Source organism: Rhinopithecus bieti, unplaced genomic scaffold (genome assembly GCF_001698545.2).
Source record: "Rhinopithecus bieti isolate Rb0 unplaced genomic scaffold, ASM169854v2 scaffold_23283, whole genome shotgun sequence".
Classification (NCBI taxonomy): Eukaryota; Metazoa; Chordata; class Mammalia; order Primates; family Cercopithecidae; genus Rhinopithecus; species Rhinopithecus bieti.
This window is the reverse complement of record NW_016810852.1, coordinates 34,054-52,541: the sequence shown is the minus strand read 5'-3', so window position 1 is coordinate 52,541 and position 18,488 is coordinate 34,054. Positions and strand designations below refer to the sequence as shown.

The following is an 18,488-nucleotide window of genomic DNA, read 5'->3' as shown; positions in this document are numbered from 1 at the left end:
AGGGCCTTTGTTTCCCGCTGGTCATTGGCCCAGCATGCTTCTGGTGGGCACTTGGGAACCACCAGGGGGCAGTGTGGAGCTGCTGAGCATGCTCAGCATGACTTCTGGCTTATCCATATTGAAATTTTGAATAGTACAAGTAATATTTTGTTGTGTTCTATGACTTCTCAGATTGGTATTTATCATATTGATTTGCTTACACTAGTATTTCATCCCTTTCCAATTATTTTTATGTTTATGTGTTGTAAAAAAAAATAACCTAATCCATCATAGCTCTTCTGTAGCCGGGGGCCAGGACACCTGGGTTGTTCTGATCCCAGCTCTGCCAGTGTCTTCCGTGACCTTTGTGGGACAGCTCACCCCATGGGCCTGACTGCCTTTATCTGAGGAGCGCCAGGATGGGCTGCAGGAGTGGTGTGTTTTCTTCTCTTCCAGCACTAGCATAATGAAAGGATTAAGAGTTGGCCTTGACCGGGTGTGGTGACTCATGCCTGTAATCCCACCACTTGGGAGGCCGAGGTGGGAGGATCACTTGAGGTCAGGAGTTCAAGACCAGCCTGGCCAACATGGTGAAACCCTGTCTCTACAAAAATACAAAACTTAGCCAGGTGTGGTGGTATGCACCTGTAACCCAGTTACTTGGGAGGCTGAGGTGGAAGAATCACTTGAACCCGGGAGGCGGAGGTTGCAGTGAGCCAAGATTGTGCCATTGCATTCCAGCCTGGGTGACAGAGCAAGACTTCATCTCAAAAAAAAAAAAAAAAGAGGTGGCCTTTGGGGCTGGGTGTGGTGGCTCACACATGTAATCCCAGCACTTTGGGAGGCCAAGGCAGGTGGATCACTTGAGGTCAGGAGTTCAAGACCAACCTGGCCAACATGGTGAAACCCTGTCTCTACTAAAAATTCAAAAATTAGCTGGCATGGTAGTGCACACCTGTAATCCTAGTTATTCAGGAGGCAGAAGCGGGAAAAGCACTTGAGCCCAGGAGGTAGAGGTTGTAGTGAGCCAAGATCGCACCACTGCACTCCAGCTTGGGTGACAGAGAAAGACTGTGTCTCAAAAATAAATAAATAAATAAATAAATAAATAGTTGACTTTGAGATAGACTTGGGCAAGTTAGTTAACCTTTTTGTACTTTAATCCCTCCATCTGTTAAATGAGGATAATAATAGCATCAACTTATAAGGGGGTTAAACAAAATAACACATGGAGTATCTGGCACAAGGTAACTCATCGCTAAATGTTTTCTTTAAAGAAATCTGTTTATCCAAGATTAATGCAGACAGTTTCCTGTCCTTGGCTTTGGCACATACTTATTTGCTTATCTGAAGTGATATTAATATCAGAGTATAAATTTCAGAAGTGCTATATTCCACAGCAGGGTTGAACAGCAGAATCCTAGCATCAAGGCCCCCAGCTACAAAAGAGTTAGGATGTTTTTGCTTATTTTTTATAATATGTTAACTATAGGGGAAAATATAAAAGTAGAGGCAGATATGATATTGGTGAATGTTTTTTATTTGATCACTTTAGGTAAATGGAGTCTTACTCGCCTGATAGGGTCTCCACTGGCAGCAGACCTTCCCATTCCCTCTATCCATCATTCTCCCAAAACGTGATGGTTTCTCTGTTCTCACCCTAGGTCAACTAAATTAGGGTCTATGGCAACAACCCCAGGAGTGTGACCACTAATTGCCTTTGAATACAACATTTCCACTAGAGCCGCCTGGGAGGCAACACCTCCAGAGAGAAGGACTTGCACCTCTGATTTGGTTAATCCTAGAACACCCTGCAGTAGTCATCAAGCACCTCTCACAAATGTTACGCTGTGCTAAAGGCTGTGGGGACCCAAAGGGCAAATAAGATTGGATGCATTTTTTTTTTTTTTTTTTTTTTTGAGACGGAGTCTTGCTCTTGTCGCCCAGGCTGGAGTGCAGTGGTGCGATTTCGGCTCACTGCAACATCTGCCTCCTGAGTTGCTGGGATTACAGGCGCCCGCCGCCATGCCCTGCTAGTTTTTGTACTTTTCATAGAGACCAGGTTTCACCATGTTGGCCAGGCTGGTCTCGAACTCCTGACCTCACGTGATCCACCCTCCTTGGCTTCCCAAAGTGCTGGGATTATAGGCGTCAGCCACCATGCCCGGCCTGGATGCCCTTCTGAAGCAGCAGGTAAAAAAAAGAAAAAAAAAAAGACTGGATGCCTGTCCCCAAATTGCTTAGGAGAAACTAAGCGAGGAAATGTGAGCCTGGCTGTGAGCTGGAAAGTCAGCGGGCAGCAGGGTGTGTGACCGACCTGGAGGAACAAGTGTGGGGCAAGGTAAAAGTAAGTGAATTGCAAGACAGTGGTAGTGGAGATGGAAGAAACACAGGACTTGATGGGCTAGATGATAAAGTGAGGAAGAAGGTGGAGGAATAGATGTCTGAGGTTTTGACCCTGCAGGTACGTGAGAAGAGAGAGATGGTAGATCTTGGTGAGAAGCAATTTGGGGAGAAAATAGTGGTGTATCCTGGGAAGCTCTGACCTTTGAGTTTGTGTGCAGAACCTCTTTCTCCAGTTCGTAGGGGTGCCCTCATCCACAATTGGCAGTGGCCACTGGATGGCCACAAACATGCAGTCCTACGACAGTATTCCCCAGATATCACTTACTCGCATAATCTTTGCCACATACCACCTATACTATTTACATAATTATTTTTCTTTGAATTGATTCATTTTTTTCCACTTTTTAAAAATGGAGCTTCACTGTAAGCAACAGTATCCAAGATATCAAACTTTGCCTGTAACGTGTATGTGTAATTGTGTATATGTATATACATGTGCATACATATACATAAAAAATACACATACATATTTATGTATTTATAATTTTGTTTGGCCATATATATACATTTTTGTTTTGTTTTGTTTTGTTTTGTAGAGATGGGGTTTCACCATGTTGCCCAGGCTGGTGTTGAATTCCTGGGCTCAGGTGAGCTTCCCAAAGTGCTGGGCTTACAGGCATGAGCCACCACACCCTGGCAAAAATACATATATATTTTAAGGCCTATTAATGTAAATATTTTAGGTACTAAAAAATAGGAGATGTTGTTTAACAGAATTGAGATGGGAACTGGAAACAACACTCTTCATGAAGTGAGGAGGAAGAGGCATGATGAGTTTGGGTGTTGTGATAATGCATACAAGGTATCTGACACACATGCCCATAATCAGTGGAAAACTTCTCAGCCCTTCCACTGTCCATCATAACTTCCTGCACGCTCCCTTCAATATGGACAGAAAATCGTGTTGTTCCCTGAGATATGTAAGCCTCATGTGCACCCACATTTGCATACACACTAGGGTAGGGTGCAGGACCCGTTCTTCAGGCTCCTTTATCAGGAGCAATGGCCCTGTGTAGAGGTGGCTGGTGTGACCCTTATTCTCCTGTGTCCTTGTTCACCTGTGAGGTCAGAGATCTCTCCTGGAACTGTCCGTCTATGGAGGGGCCGCCTCCGACATTTCCCCTCTCCCGGTGCCCAGGAGTTGTTGACTTTGGCCAGCGGCTGGGTCTGCAAGAGCCGCGGGGAAAGGTTCTAGGCTGGAAGGCAGCTCCAGGCTGCCTGGCTGTTCTTTTGTGTTGAGTATTTCACTGGCCCCAGATAAGCACTTCCTGTTCCCCATTGATTATACACAGATCCTGCTTCCTTTCCCCTCAATACCTGGGATGCTTTCCAGCTTCTCCTCCCATAGGGGAAAGTCCATAAACTTTTGAATTCTCAGGCCTGCTTTTGGTCAATGGACTTTCTGCAAATTATGACTGTTTTTGCCATCCAGTCATATTCCTGGTGAAGCCTTCACCGCTGTCTAGGAGCTGAGTTCCGCTTTGTGCCAGCCAAGAGAGATGCTTCTATGACCTGATTTCTGCCCCCTCCTTCTCACCCGACAGAACATCTGTATCTACCTCCTGGCATAAAACAGAGAGAATAAATAGACTGCACCTTACACGTCAGTTTTAATCAACTGTTAGTAGCTGCCTGGCATATCGTGTTGGGGATTCTGAGGTCTTACCCAGCTTTAGTAAGAAAGGGTACCGTGGTCTACTAGCAGTGTCTGCTACAAGCACAGAGAGATGAGACCACTCTTGTGCTATCCCAAGATTCCAAGATCAGTTGGAAGTTTCTTATTTGTTTATTTATTTAGAGATAGTCTCACTCTGTCACCCAGGCTGGAGTGCAGTGGCGCGATCACAGCTCACTGCAGCCTCGAACTCCAGGGCTGAATTGATCCTCCCAGCTCAGCCTCTTGGGTAGCTGGGACTACAAGTGTACACCACCACACCTGGCTAATATTTTTTTGTATTTTTGTAGAGACAGGGTCTCACTTTGTTTCCCAGGCTGATCTCGAACTCCTGGGCTCAAGTGATCCACCTGCCTCAGCCTCCCAAGTGATCCACCTGCCTCAGCCTCCCAAAATGCTGCGATTACAAGTGTGAGTCCCATTCCCACCTACAAGTTTCTAGAAGGCAGAAATCATGTCCTTGTACCCTTAGAGTTACAACATAACCGCCCAGACCCTGTATTCTAGGGCCAGTGTCGAGTAAATCCAACAGCCTCCAGCAGGCTCAGTTTCTTTTTTTTTGGAGACGGAGTCTCCCTCTGTCACCCAGGCTGGAGTGCAATGGTGCGATCTCAGCTCACTGCAGCTTCCGCCTCCCAGATTCAAGCAATTCTCCTGCCTCAGCCTCCCAAGTAGCTAGGATTACAGGCGCCTGCCACCACACCCGGCTAATTTTTGTATTTTTAGTGGAGACGGGGTTTCACCATATTGGCCATGCTGGTCTTGAACTCCTGACCTTGTGATCTGCCGGCCTCAGCCTCCCAAAGTGCTGAGATTACAGGCGTGAGCCACCACGCCTAGCCCAGTTTCCCATTTTTTAAATGAACATCATAATATCTTCTTTACCTATATCCAGAAGTCAGTAATAGCAAATCAGATAATTAATATGGAATGCTTTAAAAAGTAAAACAACTATGGAAGTATATCCTGCCTGCAGGACCCAGCACAGATGCCACCTCCTCTGTGAGGTTTTCAGTTGTTCCACGATAACTCTTGCCTATTGCAATCCCTGTCTTATCTGAACCTGTCATTTGTAGGCTTATAGTCTAGTTATTTATGTACTTTAAAAAATCTCTCCTGTGGTATATCATGCACATAAACAGACACCTTTTATATGAAATACTTGCTAAACATTGATGGAGGGCTCTGTACAGAGGTGTCACTGCACCGTGATCATCTGGTAGGCAGTCCTGTAAGAATGGGTAGCCTCCTGCTAGCTTTAAACAGCATAGTTTTATATTTTAGAAAGGTATTTCTAGAGGTAAGTGAAGGGTAGACAGAGATGAACTGAGACCAGGAGCACTGGTGGAGACCACTCAGTGGAGAGAGGATTTGGGACTCCTTCATTTCTGTCAACCACTCTATTCTTGGACAACAGACATTTTGTCAGTGTGAGGCAAAGCAACTTGCCGATGTGGCTGGCAGCCCACCACCACCCCTTTCAAACTGGGTTGCCCCCACCCCCGCTGCCTTCTTCCTGGGTGAGAACCTGCAGGAGCTCAGGCAAACCCAGAAGGCTGCTGCAGGGGCCTCTCCATGGAATAGAGTTCAAAAGATGTCCAGAAGCCATGGAACTTGGTGCCCCAGAGCAGGTTAGGGAGGTAACTAAAGGCATTAAAGTGGATTTTGTGGTGTCTGATTAGGTACACTGAAGGCACAGGATTGAAAATAATTCATCTGGCGTTACTCTTAATAGCTTTGCTTACTGTTACTATGATATAAGACATACTGATTGTAAAAATTTCAAGTGAAGAAGAAAAATACAAAAAAGGAACTAATAAAATTGCCTGAAATGTTAAAAATCCAGCGATAACATTTGGGTGACTATGCTTCCAGATTATTTAACTGGCTTTTCTCACTGAACAGTTTGTCCAGGACAGTTTATTCAAGTCAATAAATGTGGATGGCTGGGCTTGGTAGCTCAAAGCTATAATCCCAAGCACTTTGGGAGACTAAGGCGGGAGGATCACTTAAGGCCAAGAGTTTGAGACCAGCCTGGGCAACATAGTGAGACCCTGTCTCTACCAAAAAAAAAAAAAAAAAAATTAGCCGGGTGGTGTGGTGCTAGCCTGTAGTCCCAGCTATGCAGGAGGCTGATGTAGGAGGATTGCTTGATTCCATGAAGTTGAGGCTGCAGTGAGCTACAATCGTGCCACTGTACTCCAGCCTGGCCGACAGGGCAAGACCCTATCAATCAATCCATTAACCAATATATCAATAAAAAAATCACCCAGAAGGCATGCAGAACCTGCAGCCACAGGGCGGGAGGGAGGAGAGGCTTCCCCAGAGCTGCCCATGGCATGTGGCAGTTCAAAAGCCAGTTGCCTTTATTTTCTTTCTGAAGTCATCCATGGCCTTGCAAAGACAGGAGAGTGTCTACAGAGACAGTGGAGGGAGTGGAACAGAAGCCAGCCTGCTGGGGGCTGAGAAGTACCTAGGAGGTGGGGAGGGCATGTAAGCAGCCTGTGTACATTCTGGGAAGGGAAAGGAGGAGAACCAGAAGGGGCAGCTGTCCACCAGCAGCTTCCTGGGCTCTCCTCCCACCTCCTCCTCACTCATAGCAGCCCACAGACTCAGCCTCAGCTCCTCCTCTCTGGCCTCTTCCCCCAGTGAAGATCAAGTGCAGGAGGGGTTGCACCGGCTGTGCCGGCTGCAGGGAGCCCACAGACCCCTCCTGTGTTTCACCTGCAGTGACTCCATACTCGTCCTCCCCCGTCCCTGCCACCCAGCAGATTGTGTGCCCACTTCCTTTGTGCCACACACATCTTTTTTCCCTCCTTCAAATCATCACCCATACAGAGGACAATTCGCAGCCTCGCTCATTTCAAAAGTAATGGAAACCCCAGCGAGGGACTTTTTTTACCTGTCAGTTTGGCAAAGTTTAAACAGTTTAATAACCTTGTATGGGCAAGGAAGTGGGGAAATAAGCCCTCTCCTAGGTTGCTGTTAGCATTGTCAACTGGGAGAAATTTAATAGCACTCTTCAGAACTTAAATGTGCTTATCTTTGACCTAGTGATTCCCCTTGCAGCTGGAAATGTGTCCTCCCACTATAGACATACATGGGCGACATGGTGTGCAGGGGTGGGCACTGCAGCAAAGCCTGGGAAACAGCTCCATGTCAGGGGTGTGCACTGCAGCAAAGCCTGGGAAACAGCTCCATGTCTGTGAGCATAGGCCCCTTGAGTGTGTTGTGGCACCACCCTATGGCGGCTGCTATGTAGCTGTAACCCAGGAGGCAGCTCTGTGGGGAGGGCTGTGGGACCAGCCCTACTATGCTGACAAATGGAGTGGGGGCAGAGTGGCATGGGTGGATATGTGCAGGCCGGAGAACAGGCTGCAGGCTGTGAAGGAGAAAGGCATTTGCTCTTTCAGCTCAGTCTAAGCTCCTGGTCAGAGGCCAGCAGGTGGACTCTGCATCCCGTGGGGGCCAGAGCAGATGTTGTCACCTGAGGGCCTGAGGGGAGGGAAGCATGTCAGTAGATTCCCAGGCACGCAGCAACAGGGGAGAGACAGAGTGAGGGGCCCGGCAGGGTTCACCTCAGGGAAAGGAGGACTGGGCCTCCAAAGTCAGTTTCCACAAAGACACTTCCTGCAGCGCGTTGGTGACTGGGCAGTAAGCACGGACACTGCCCAGGCCCAGCAAACCCAAGGTCACAGCCGATGGGAGAGGCAGCTTGCGACTCAGCAGGCCCAGCACTCCAGGCTGCAGAAATGCGGACCCGAAAACAAGTTGAACTTTGACATTGTTTGAAAACCTAGGGCTCTGTCCCAGGGGTCCCTCTGGTCAGGGCCACCACAGAATGGCTATGCATAGTGCTCTGGGAGCAGAGTTTTCCCTCCTCCAGAGCACGCAGCTGTCAGGGGGACATAGTTAGCCAAGTGTCCAGCTCTCCATCAAGACCTCAAGCAGGCGCACGTCAGCTGAGAACCATGTGTGTCTCAGCTTTCCAGCCATCCCAGCAAGTCAGGACACATCTGAGACCACCGCCCCCCCAACCCAGCTCCTGCCCACGTGCATTGGTGTGCCCGAGCCAGCTGGCACCCAGCCAATTGGTAGCATCTCTTCCGCACTGCTCATCGTGGTACCTTGAAATCAGTGGGCGTATTTACACCATGAATACCAGCAAATGCTTTGGTTTTTCACTTTGTTTTTTGCTTAGAGAGCCAGTTGTTAGGTATTTACCAACACACCACTGAACCAGACCTCTCTCCCCACGAAGCGCCATAGATCTATGAGTGGCCAAGCTCTGTGTTAATTGGCTCTTCCCCTCCCCCAGGTAAAGTGCAGGTCACAGGCTCATAGAATACCAATAACTTACACATTTAGTGACTGACCACAGATTTCTTACAAGCTCCTCACATGCCCCACACTCTGCCTGGTCCTCTCCAGTGTGAGAGGACACTTACGCTTGAGTTTGACAGCCACATGTGAGATAATCACTCTGCCAGGCAGTAGGTGTTCTTATTCCTATTTTACATGTGGAAACCAGAGGTTCTGAAAGGTGAGGTACACAGACCCACAGCTTGTAAGTGGGGTTCAGCTAGGACCCCGATTCCATATTTGTTGAACACCTCAACACTGTCGGCACTCTCAGTGCCCTCTGTGTTTAGACAGATAGCTGCATTCGATTTTTCCTTCCAAAGGAGACCATCTAGTCCAGGCCCCTGCTTCAGGCTGATGAAGTAAAATATTCCCATTTTAAAGGTGAGAAGATGGAGTCCAGAAAGGTTAGAAAGAGCCTGGAACCCGGATCTCTTGCCTCTTGTGCTCTAAAATGAAAGCTTGGCTTCTGAGGGGAGCCAGTTTTAAAACAAACCTTGGATCAAATCTGGGAGGCAAAATTGCCAGGTTCTTTGGAATAGGAAGGGAAAATAGTAGTTTGAGATCATCCAAAAAAGAAAGAATCATTTGGGGAAAGCGGGGGAAAGAGGTGTTTATGGTGAAACTGACACCTAATTGACACACTCTTTTTTTTTTTTTTTTTACGAGTCTCGCTCTACGCCCGGGGCTGGAGTGCAGTGGCCGAGATCTCAGCTCCACTGCAAGCTCCGCCTCCCGGGTTTACGCCATTCTCTGCCTTCAGCCTCCGAGTATTTTTTTTTTTTTTTTTTTTTTTTGTTTTTTTTTTTTTTTTTTTTTTTTTTTTTTTTTTTTTTTTTTTTTTTTTTTTTTTCTGGCGACTACAGGCGCCCGGCCACTCGGCCCGCTAGTTTTTGTATTTTTTAAGTAGAGACGGGGTTTCACGGTGTTAGGCCAGGATGGTCTCGATCTCTGACCTCGTGATCCGCCTCTCGGCCTTCCAAAGTGCTGGGATTACAGGCTTTGAGCCACCGCGGCCCGGCCTGACACCACTCACACACTCTTACTATTCAGTCATGAAATGCTTTTGGAGCCCCTCTGCTACCAGTGCATGGGCTTCAAAACCATTTGTTGACTAAATGCTGTGACAGGTGCTAGAGAGAGCAAAGTAACTTCATGGGTTTAAGACCAGTGCAGGCTGGGTGCGCTGGCTCACTCCTGTAATGCCAGCAGAATTGGGAGGTGAAGGCGGGCAGATCACTTGAGCTCATGAGTTCGAGACCAGTAAGGGCAACATGGTGAAACCCTGTCTCTACCAAAAGTACAAAAAATTAGGCAGGCATGGTGGTACATGCCTGTGGTCCCAGCTACTTGAGTGGCTGAGATTGGAGGATTCTGGAGCCCAGGAGGTGGAGGTTGCAGTGACCTATGATTGTGCCACTGCACTTACGACAGAGCGAAACTCCATCTCAAAAAAAAAAAAAAAAAAAAACCTCAAGAAAGAATCTAACCTACACTCAGGCAAAACAAAAAATGTCATGTTTGGGATTTAGTGCCATCCACAAAGTTACGCAAAGGCATAAACGACTCATTCTCAGGGATAAGAGTATAAAACTTCTTTTATACTTTTACCCCTGGAACTTTGTCTAATCCATCTTGTTTGGGAACAAGTCCTTTACACTTTCGTTTTCTCTTATTGACTGCTGAAAACTAAAAATGTTTTCCCAGTTGGGAAAGCTTTTCTGTCTCCCTATTCCCAAATTCATTGCTAGTGTTGATGTATTTTCAAACTTGGATCCATTTGTGAGCTTTACTACAGAAGATAGAAACGGGTCTCCAGGAACTGGCCAAGTTGGGCATCCCAGCCTCCATGCTAGCCCGTTTACGCATTCTCGGCAGAACTAAGCCAGTTACTGTGAGAAGCGGGCATTGCCCACGAGTGAAATGGGCTCCCGTGTGTGTTGCCTCTCTAAAGGCTTCAGGGAGAAGCTGTTCAGCCCCACATTACAGATGTGGAAACTGGGCCTAAGCTCACTGCATTAATACAGCATGGGACAGGGTTTCAACACATCATGATTGCCAGGTTCTAGGTGAGGAATTGAGGTGCAGGCATGATCCTTGAGGAGCTTACAGTCCCAAGGGCAGGCAGAGTGTGTAAATGAGGAAGAGTAGCCTGGTGAGTGCTGTGGGAATACCGTGTGCCGCTCCTTGAGAGCGACGGACTCGTGGAGGACTCATGCCAGGGAGGGTGACCTTGGGAGAACTGGGTTTTGAAGAAGCGGTTAAAGTTTCCCATGAGTGAAGGATGCAGTAAAGGCCGTAGCAGGCCGGGGAGCAGTGGGGCCACGTGGTGCATTCAGAGTGCAGCGAGGATTGTGCAGCCGGGGTTGGGGGTGTGAGGGCGGAAGCCAGAAGGATAGGATGGTGTGAGATTGCTGGTGAGTTTGGGGGCTTTATCTCTTGACCCCAGAAACCAACCTGGGAAGTGTTTTGAGCAGGGGAGAGATTGACTGGTATTTAGAAAGCTGACTCTGGTAGGATTTGCAGTAGAGTCCAGGTGAGAAACGACTGCAACTGTGGCAGAATGGAGAGGGGGAGTCACAGATCACTTCTTCACATTTGTCATTTATAATATGGTTATAGTATAGGTTCCTGTTACATAGAGCCTCTTAGAGGACAAGGAGAGCATTTTGAATAATGTCATTGTCACTGTGGTGGGAAGCTGCCTGCACCCGGGGTTTGGGGGTAGCCTTGGGTTCTAGGTGGCAGTGGGACTTTAAATCTCCTGAAAAGCCTGGGAAACTCTTGCTTCTATCACAGCCCCAAAGTCACTATTTACCATAGAAGTCCAGAGAGGCAGGAAGGACCGGTCACCAAAACTGGGACCCTTTGCATCTGCTGATAGGCGGGTGGCCAAAAATGGGCGAGACTGTGTGGCTGGAGAAAGGGGCGCTTTATCTGCCTACTGGGCCTGTCCTCTAGAAGCAGCGGAAGGCGTTCTCTGGGCTGGAGTTTTCTCACCTGCGCAGTTTTGGGAGCTGACTTGTTTTCCTTGCGTGCAACTGTGGGGAGCTGTGGATTCTGTAACATGAAGCTTTGTTTCCTCTGTTGCCCAGGCCCCGCTTAAAGGCTTTTCTGTGAGAACGTGCGAACAGGGAGAATGTGGGCGTTCCCCCGAGCCCTGTAGAGTCCTGTCCCCACTAAGCAAGTGTGGGACAGGGTGAGGACGGCTGGGGCGGGGCCCTCCCTACCTTCTGGGAGCCAGAGGGTTAATCTCCGTAGCTCATTGGCAGTCCTGCCTCTGTACAGGGCATGCTGGGATTTCCTCCCAGCTGTTTTACATCACGAAGATTTGTGTGTTGGGGAAATTCCAGGGCACAGCTGCAATTAATCTGCTCCATGGCTCCAATCAAAGCGAGGATTCTGTAGGATGGATTCTCCGCCTCCCTGCAGGAAAGGGGGCTCTAGCTCTCTAGTGACAGCATCTTTCAGAGGGACACTTCCGGAGATCCACATTGAGTAGAAACAGCCCTCCTGGCCAAGTGCTCACCCCAAGGAGGCTCTAAGGAGGAGCCCAAAACATTGAGAAAGAGAGGAGCAGAGCCCCTCTAAATAATAAAGCCACAAGAACACTGATGGCAACACTCGATAAAGATGTTACCCAAAGAAAAGAAAACTTTGTTCACCTTTACTTAGGAATGTAAGTCAAAAATTTAGAACATGATTAGCATTCCACAACGTAGCATAAGAAGGAACAAACCACCATGACCAAATAGGGCTTACCTGGGAAACGCAAAAATGCTCTCATGTAAGAAAATCTATTGCTATATATACATCTCGTAAATGAGTCAAATAAGAGAAACCACATGACCGTTTTGGTAAATACTGAGAGAAAAATGCAACAACTGCTCCAATGAAAACAATGTAAAAATAGATTAGAATCATCCTTCCTTAACAAGGTAAAGACATGTTTTAAACCACAGCCTCAATCTACTTAACTGTGAACCACAGTAGCAGAACCCCAGTCCCCAGAAAAGAGTTTCTCAGATTCAGTGAGATTGGAAAACTGCATATCTGTCCTGTCTTAGGTAGTCATGACGCTTGTAAATCGAAGACAGTAGTACCTGCCACTTGGGTTTGAGTGCAGTGACACAGTGTCGGCTCACTACAACCTCTGCTTCCTGGATTCAAGCGATTCTCCTGCCTCCTGAGTAGCTGGGATTACAGGCACGCACCACCGCGCCCAGCTAATTTTTTGTATTTTTTTAGTAGAGATGCGGTTTCACCATGTTGGCCCAGTTGGTCTTGAACTCCTGACCTCGCCATCTGCCCGCCTTGGACTCCTAACGTGCTGGGATTACAGACATGGGCCACCGCGCCCGGCCATCATCATTTCAATATGTTATGTTCCAGTGGACATCCCCCAGGAGGGAGGTGGCTGAACCAGCCTGTGTACACATCTTCACTATGTGCAGAAGCCCAGCCATGACACACTGGTCAGGAGCTGGGCCTTGCAGAGCCAGTTAAATATAGCCTAGACTGGGCATGGAGAATCCAGCAGTTTTAAGCCGCCCACATACCATTACCATGCAAAGAATCTAAGCACAGTCGCCCATCACTTGCTTCCCCAAGGACGTGCTCCCACCCTGAGTGACTGCCCTCGGGTGATGGTGGGGTTGACCTCACAGCTAAGAAGAGCTTTCTTGGCTGCACATAGTGGCTCACACCTATAATCCCAGCACTTTGCAAGAGCAAGGCGGGAGGATTGCTTGAGCCCGGACATTGAAGACCAGCCTGGGCAACATAGCAAGACCCCCATCTCTAAAACTAAAAAATAAAAATAAATAGAAGAACTTTATTTCCACTCTAGTTGGGCTGGGCCTGACCTAGGAATTCAGAACTACCTGGCCACCTTCAAATGTCTGGTACTGCAGTGGAAGAGGATTACAACGGGTGTCATTGGCTCCTGCTGCCCCAATTCATGGTTCTGGGAAGCTCAACTGTCCTTTCAGAGTTGTGATGGAGAGGCTGTCCATGGCCAAGCTGTAGGGGCTCCAAAGTCTTAGAGCTCTTCCTCTATCCCCATCAGTCATCTCCAAATCTTAAAAAGACAAATAGAAAAGAGTAAGTGACGATCCTCCATACCCTTGCCTCCCAGAGTGAGTCCCTCCCTGCACAGCGCCCTCACACCACCCCAGGCATGGCTGGAGCAGGGTGAGTCCCAGTGAGATGCTCACTGTTCCCAGGACCACCTCTCCTTTCTGCTCTTTTCCCTCACACTGCCTGACTTGTCTGTAGGGGACCAGGTATCAATGGTAGGCACGGCCAGTGGTCTCCTCCCAGCAGAAGCCAAGACTTCTTGTTATGTAGATAAAACAAGTGCGTGGTCAGACACTCAAAAGAGTGGCTATTACTGAACACCCTTACTATGAATGTGTGTACAAAAGACAAGCATACATAAATGTACCTATACCTTGATATCCCTAGCACCAAGGCAGACGAACCCTCATGGAGCTCCCGGTGTATTAGGTACCAGCTCCTTGGCCACTGGAGCAGTGATTCTCAGTTGGGAAAGGGAAGATTCTCTCCCTCAGCCCCAGGAGACATTTGGCAAAGTCTGGAGACATTTTTGATTATCTATATGGGAGTGCATCAGCATTTAGTATTATAGTTAGAGGCCAAAGTCGTTGTTAAACTTTACAGGACAGCCCACCACCCCCAATAAAAAAAATTATCCAGCCCAAAATGTCATAGTGCCGAGATTGAGAAACCCTGCACTACAGTCCTACAAGCCAACTCTGCCAGACAATCTATAAGGTCACTTGAGAGTATTATTTAAGACCCAAAACTCTAGCACCGTCCCAAACTAGGGTTCACGTTTCTTTGGACCACCACCATATGATCTAAGGACATCCCTGGTAAGCCAACAGGAATGAATGTCTGTCTTTGTGGCCCTAAATAGCGAGCAGATGCTGGTAGAGTTGATGGATTTTAGGAACCCATCTGTCCTGTTTAATGTTAGGGGCTATACATTTGGGATACTTCTCTTTAGCACCTGATAGTTGCTATTGCAGTTCAATTTTTAAAACCAGAAATGTTCAAGTTGTTGCTTCTAGAAAAACTGGTGTTTAGGCTTCAAGTGCAAGCTCTGGGCACCTTCAGCATCCCTCCAGGAGAACACTGACATGCATGGACCTGTTTCTGGGTGGCCAGCCCCGTGCAAGACAGAGAAGGAGAGAGAAAACACATCCGAGCAAAGAAAAGGCTGTGAGTGGGGAGTTGAGGAAGACAGTCTTAGGAAAAGCTTTATGACTCGGTGTTGTGAAAGATGTGGGATTTGAAGTCAAGAGACCTAGGCTCTGGTTGCAGCTCTCTTGTATGAAGTTGGGCAAGCTGTTTAGCCTTTGCTTATGTCCATTAGCTCCTTTTTTTTTTTTTTTTTTTTTTTTTTTTTCTTTTTTTTTGAGACAGGGTCTCACTCTGTCACTCAGGCTGGAGTACAGTGGTGTGATCTCGGTTCACTGCAACCTCTGCCTTCCAGGTTGAAGTGATTCTTCTGCCTCAGCCTCCCAAGTAGCTGGGTCTACAGGTGTGCACCACCACGCCAGGCTAATTTTTGTATTTTTAGTAAGAGACGGGGTTTCACCATATTGGCCAGGCTGGTCTTGAACTCTTAACCTCAAATGATTTGCCCACCTCAGCTTCCCAAAGTGCTGGAATTACAGGCGTAGCCACTGCACCCAGCCTAGCTCCTTTTAAAATTTGGGGTAGTCACCCCTACTTGTAATTGCGGGGTTGTTGTGAAGATTACACTGGGTTTTATGTGTGAAAATGTTTTGACAACTGCAAATGTAGCACAAATGTTATTCACAGTGGAAATGAGTTTTAACTAATACCAATATTTGCCCAGTGCTTTTAACTTGCCACAGGCATTGAAATCCCAGTTAATTCATGTAGTGTGTGTGGGCTCTGGGTAGGGGAAGGGATGGGTGGTGGTGGGAGGGGAGGAAGAAGATAGGGTAGCAGAGGACAGGGGCAGAGGTGAGACCCCATTTGAGGGGTGGGGGTACAAAGGTCATAAAGTGAAAAGACTGTCCTAATTCATAGGGCTTCATTCCCACTTCACACCAGGTCTCCCATGCCAGGCCTGCTTGGCCCATCCCATGTGCTAGGCTGGTCTGTGACACATGTGGCCTTGAGTTGTTCCTGCCCATGGACACCTTTGTGAAAGACCAGTCCCTGCCATCTCGGTCAAGACTTATGGTGAATGAAGAGCAAAGGGGCCTTCTGGGGCTCTTCCCATCGCCCTCCTGCTCCTGTACACAGCAGAGCCAAATTGTGATTGGTTTTTCCTGATACTACATGACCAGAGCAAGGGATGATTCAAAGGCTTCTTTTTTTTTTTTCTTGAGACAGAGTCTCACTCTGTTGTCCAGGCTGTAGCGCAATGGCACAATCTCGGCTCACTGCAACCTCCGACCCCCAGATTCAAGTGATTCTCCTGCCTCAGCCTCCCGAGTAACTGGGACTATAGGCCTATGCCACCACATCCAGCTATTTTTGTATTTTTAGTAGAGATGAAGTTTCACCATGTTGGCCAGGCTGATCTTGAACTCCTGACCTCAAGTGATCCATCTGCCTCGGCCTCCCAAAGTGCTGGGATTATAGGCATGAGCTACTGCACCCAGCCAAAGACTTCTTTCTGTGAAACTTCCTGGAGCCACCACTTTCCATTACAGCTTTCATTCTTAAAGGAGTCTCAAGAATTCTGCAAAGAGGCTGCTTGCGGGTCTGCTGCCCAGAAGCAACCTGTCAGTGTTGACACTAACACAACATGTGTGCTTTTGCTCCTGGCAAAGACTAATGGTTTGCTTATGGAAATAATAGGCGTCATTTATCAAATGTCTCCCATGTGTGAGGCACTGTGTTCAATATGTGGCACTGTCCCTAGTCCTCTGAGCAACCTGTACTGTGAGTGATAATAACCTTGCCTTACAGATGCTGAAACTGGGACTCAGAGTTGTTAATCACTTGTTCGGGGTCACACAGCCTGTGTTGGCAGAGTAAGAGCCTGAACCCATGAATGCAGGGCTCCGGAGTCCAGAAGGGCCCTTTCCAGTGCTGCTGCCTGCTGCTCCACTCAGCTCATTCTTTCCAGGCTCTTGGCAAGGATGTGCCATGCCAGAGAGAGAGACAGAGACAGACAGAGAGAGAGAGAGAGAGAGAGACACAGAGAGAGAGAGAGAGAGTGTTGGAGAGGTACTGTTTGGTTTGGGTTTTTTGCACTGATGTGGGAAAGAATGGGGTACTGAGTAATCTTTTCAAGGTTGAGAGACGCTATAATGAAGTAAAGCTCAGCATCCTTGAGTTGGGATAGATGTTGCCCATGACTCGTCAGGCAGATGACTTTTATTCGTTCATTCCCAGGTACTTCTGGACAGCTGTTTCGTGGGAAGCATTGTGTGTAGATGTCGTAAGTGATGGAAATGGATGGGGCAGGATGGCCGTCTGGGTGCCTCTGCTTCCTTGATCAGCTCTGCCTGTCCATGACTACAGCATAGGGAGGGGACTTGATCCTCACCAATAGGTTCTTTGACTATGTTGATTGATTGTGCTGAAATGGATCGGTTCTCACCGCCACTTAAACTTCAGCTTAGTTGCCATTTGTGTCCCCACCAAAATGACAGAGGGCATGGTGAGAATGGTGGTGATTGTAAATGTATGCTTCCCCTGTTATAATCATTTGGAAATTGATCCAGTACAGGGCATGTGGCGTGAAAATGCAGGCCACCCCAATGGCCTGCCCCGGCGCCCTAACAGCAGAGCCCAGCAAACTGTGGGTACTTGTGAGGCCTCATCTTACCAACAGCTTTTTCTTTTCTGTTCCCTGTACAGTACCTGCAGATGAAGTGGCCCCTCCTCGATGTCCCCTCCAGCGCCACAGTCAAGGACACGAGGTCACCATCTCCAGCACACTTGGTAAGTCTGTTTCACCAAAGGGCCACTATTCCTGGCCTCATCCCTTGCCACTGCCTTCTGCCATCATGCTGAAGCAGATGGGGTCCAACAGTGTTTCCTCAAATGTGTGAGTACAGTGAGGAAGAGCTGAGTGCTTGGGGCTACAATTGGGTTGTGACCTCAACACACGCACCACACCGCCTTGGATGTTGTGTAATTGGAAGAGCTGTCCCCCAACCCCCACGGCCCTGGCTGCTCACCCTGGTTCATCACGGAAGCCTGCCTCCGATCCTTCCCGGCTGCCATCTGAACCTGCTGCCCACTTCGCGTGGGTAAGGGTGGCCTCTCTCTCCTGTTGAGGCTCACCCAGAATTGCCTCCTCTTCTCCCTCATAGCTGCCAGGCAATGTTGAAGAGGCTCTTCTGTACAGGATGTTATAGGAAATAATTTAATAGGACATATGCAAACAAATGCTCCTCAGAGCATCCGAGCCTTTTCTGCCAGGCCCTGTGACAATACCAGCTGGAAAGGAGGGTCTGGGCAGACAATCCTGGGAGACTGGAGCAGTAGGTCCAAGCAGTTCCTATGACCTCCTCAGGACATGCAAAGGACTGAAACCCATAGCTGATAAGAGATGCTCCTGGAACAGAGCCAGATATCCTACTTTCCTGGGCTTTTCCTGGGCGCTTGGGTCAACACTTGCCTTGAGACGCACTCACCCCACAAGCTAACTGGTGCTTGCCCACTGTACAGTGAGCCTCAGAATCAGGGGATGCGGTTAGAAGGGAACCCCCTCCTGCATGGCCTGTGCATTTTACAGACAAGCAGACCTAGGGCTTCACTGTTACTGCCCTGTACTAGGTATGAGGCATTGGGCTTCTGTGATGTTTATTAAAGTTTAATTATAGAAAATTTTAAAGATGTGTAAAAGTAGAGAGAATTATATAATGAATCCCCATGTTCCCTTCACCCAGAATTTCCCTCCCGCTACATTGGGTTTTAAAGCAAATCCCAGACATTATTTCATCTCATAGGACATTTTAAGAGATGCTAGGAGGCCGGGCGCGGTGGCTCAAGCCTGTAATCCCAGCACTTTGGGAGGCCGAGACGGGCGGATCACGAGGTCAGG

General features: G+C 48.1%; 1 protein-coding gene across 1 annotated transcript in view; it reads left to right on the top strand.

The window, feature by feature from the left end:
• TCF7L1 (transcription factor 7 like 1) overlaps positions 1-18,488 on the top strand; it is a 175,312-nt gene that overhangs the window by 129,399 nt on the left and 27,425 nt on the right. The window contains exon 4 of the mRNA XM_017892975.1: positions 17,297-17,380. Within this exon, the coding sequence (XP_017748464.1) occupies positions 17,297-17,380 (84 nt within the window). The remainder of the gene's footprint in view (positions 1-17,296; positions 17,381-18,488) is intronic.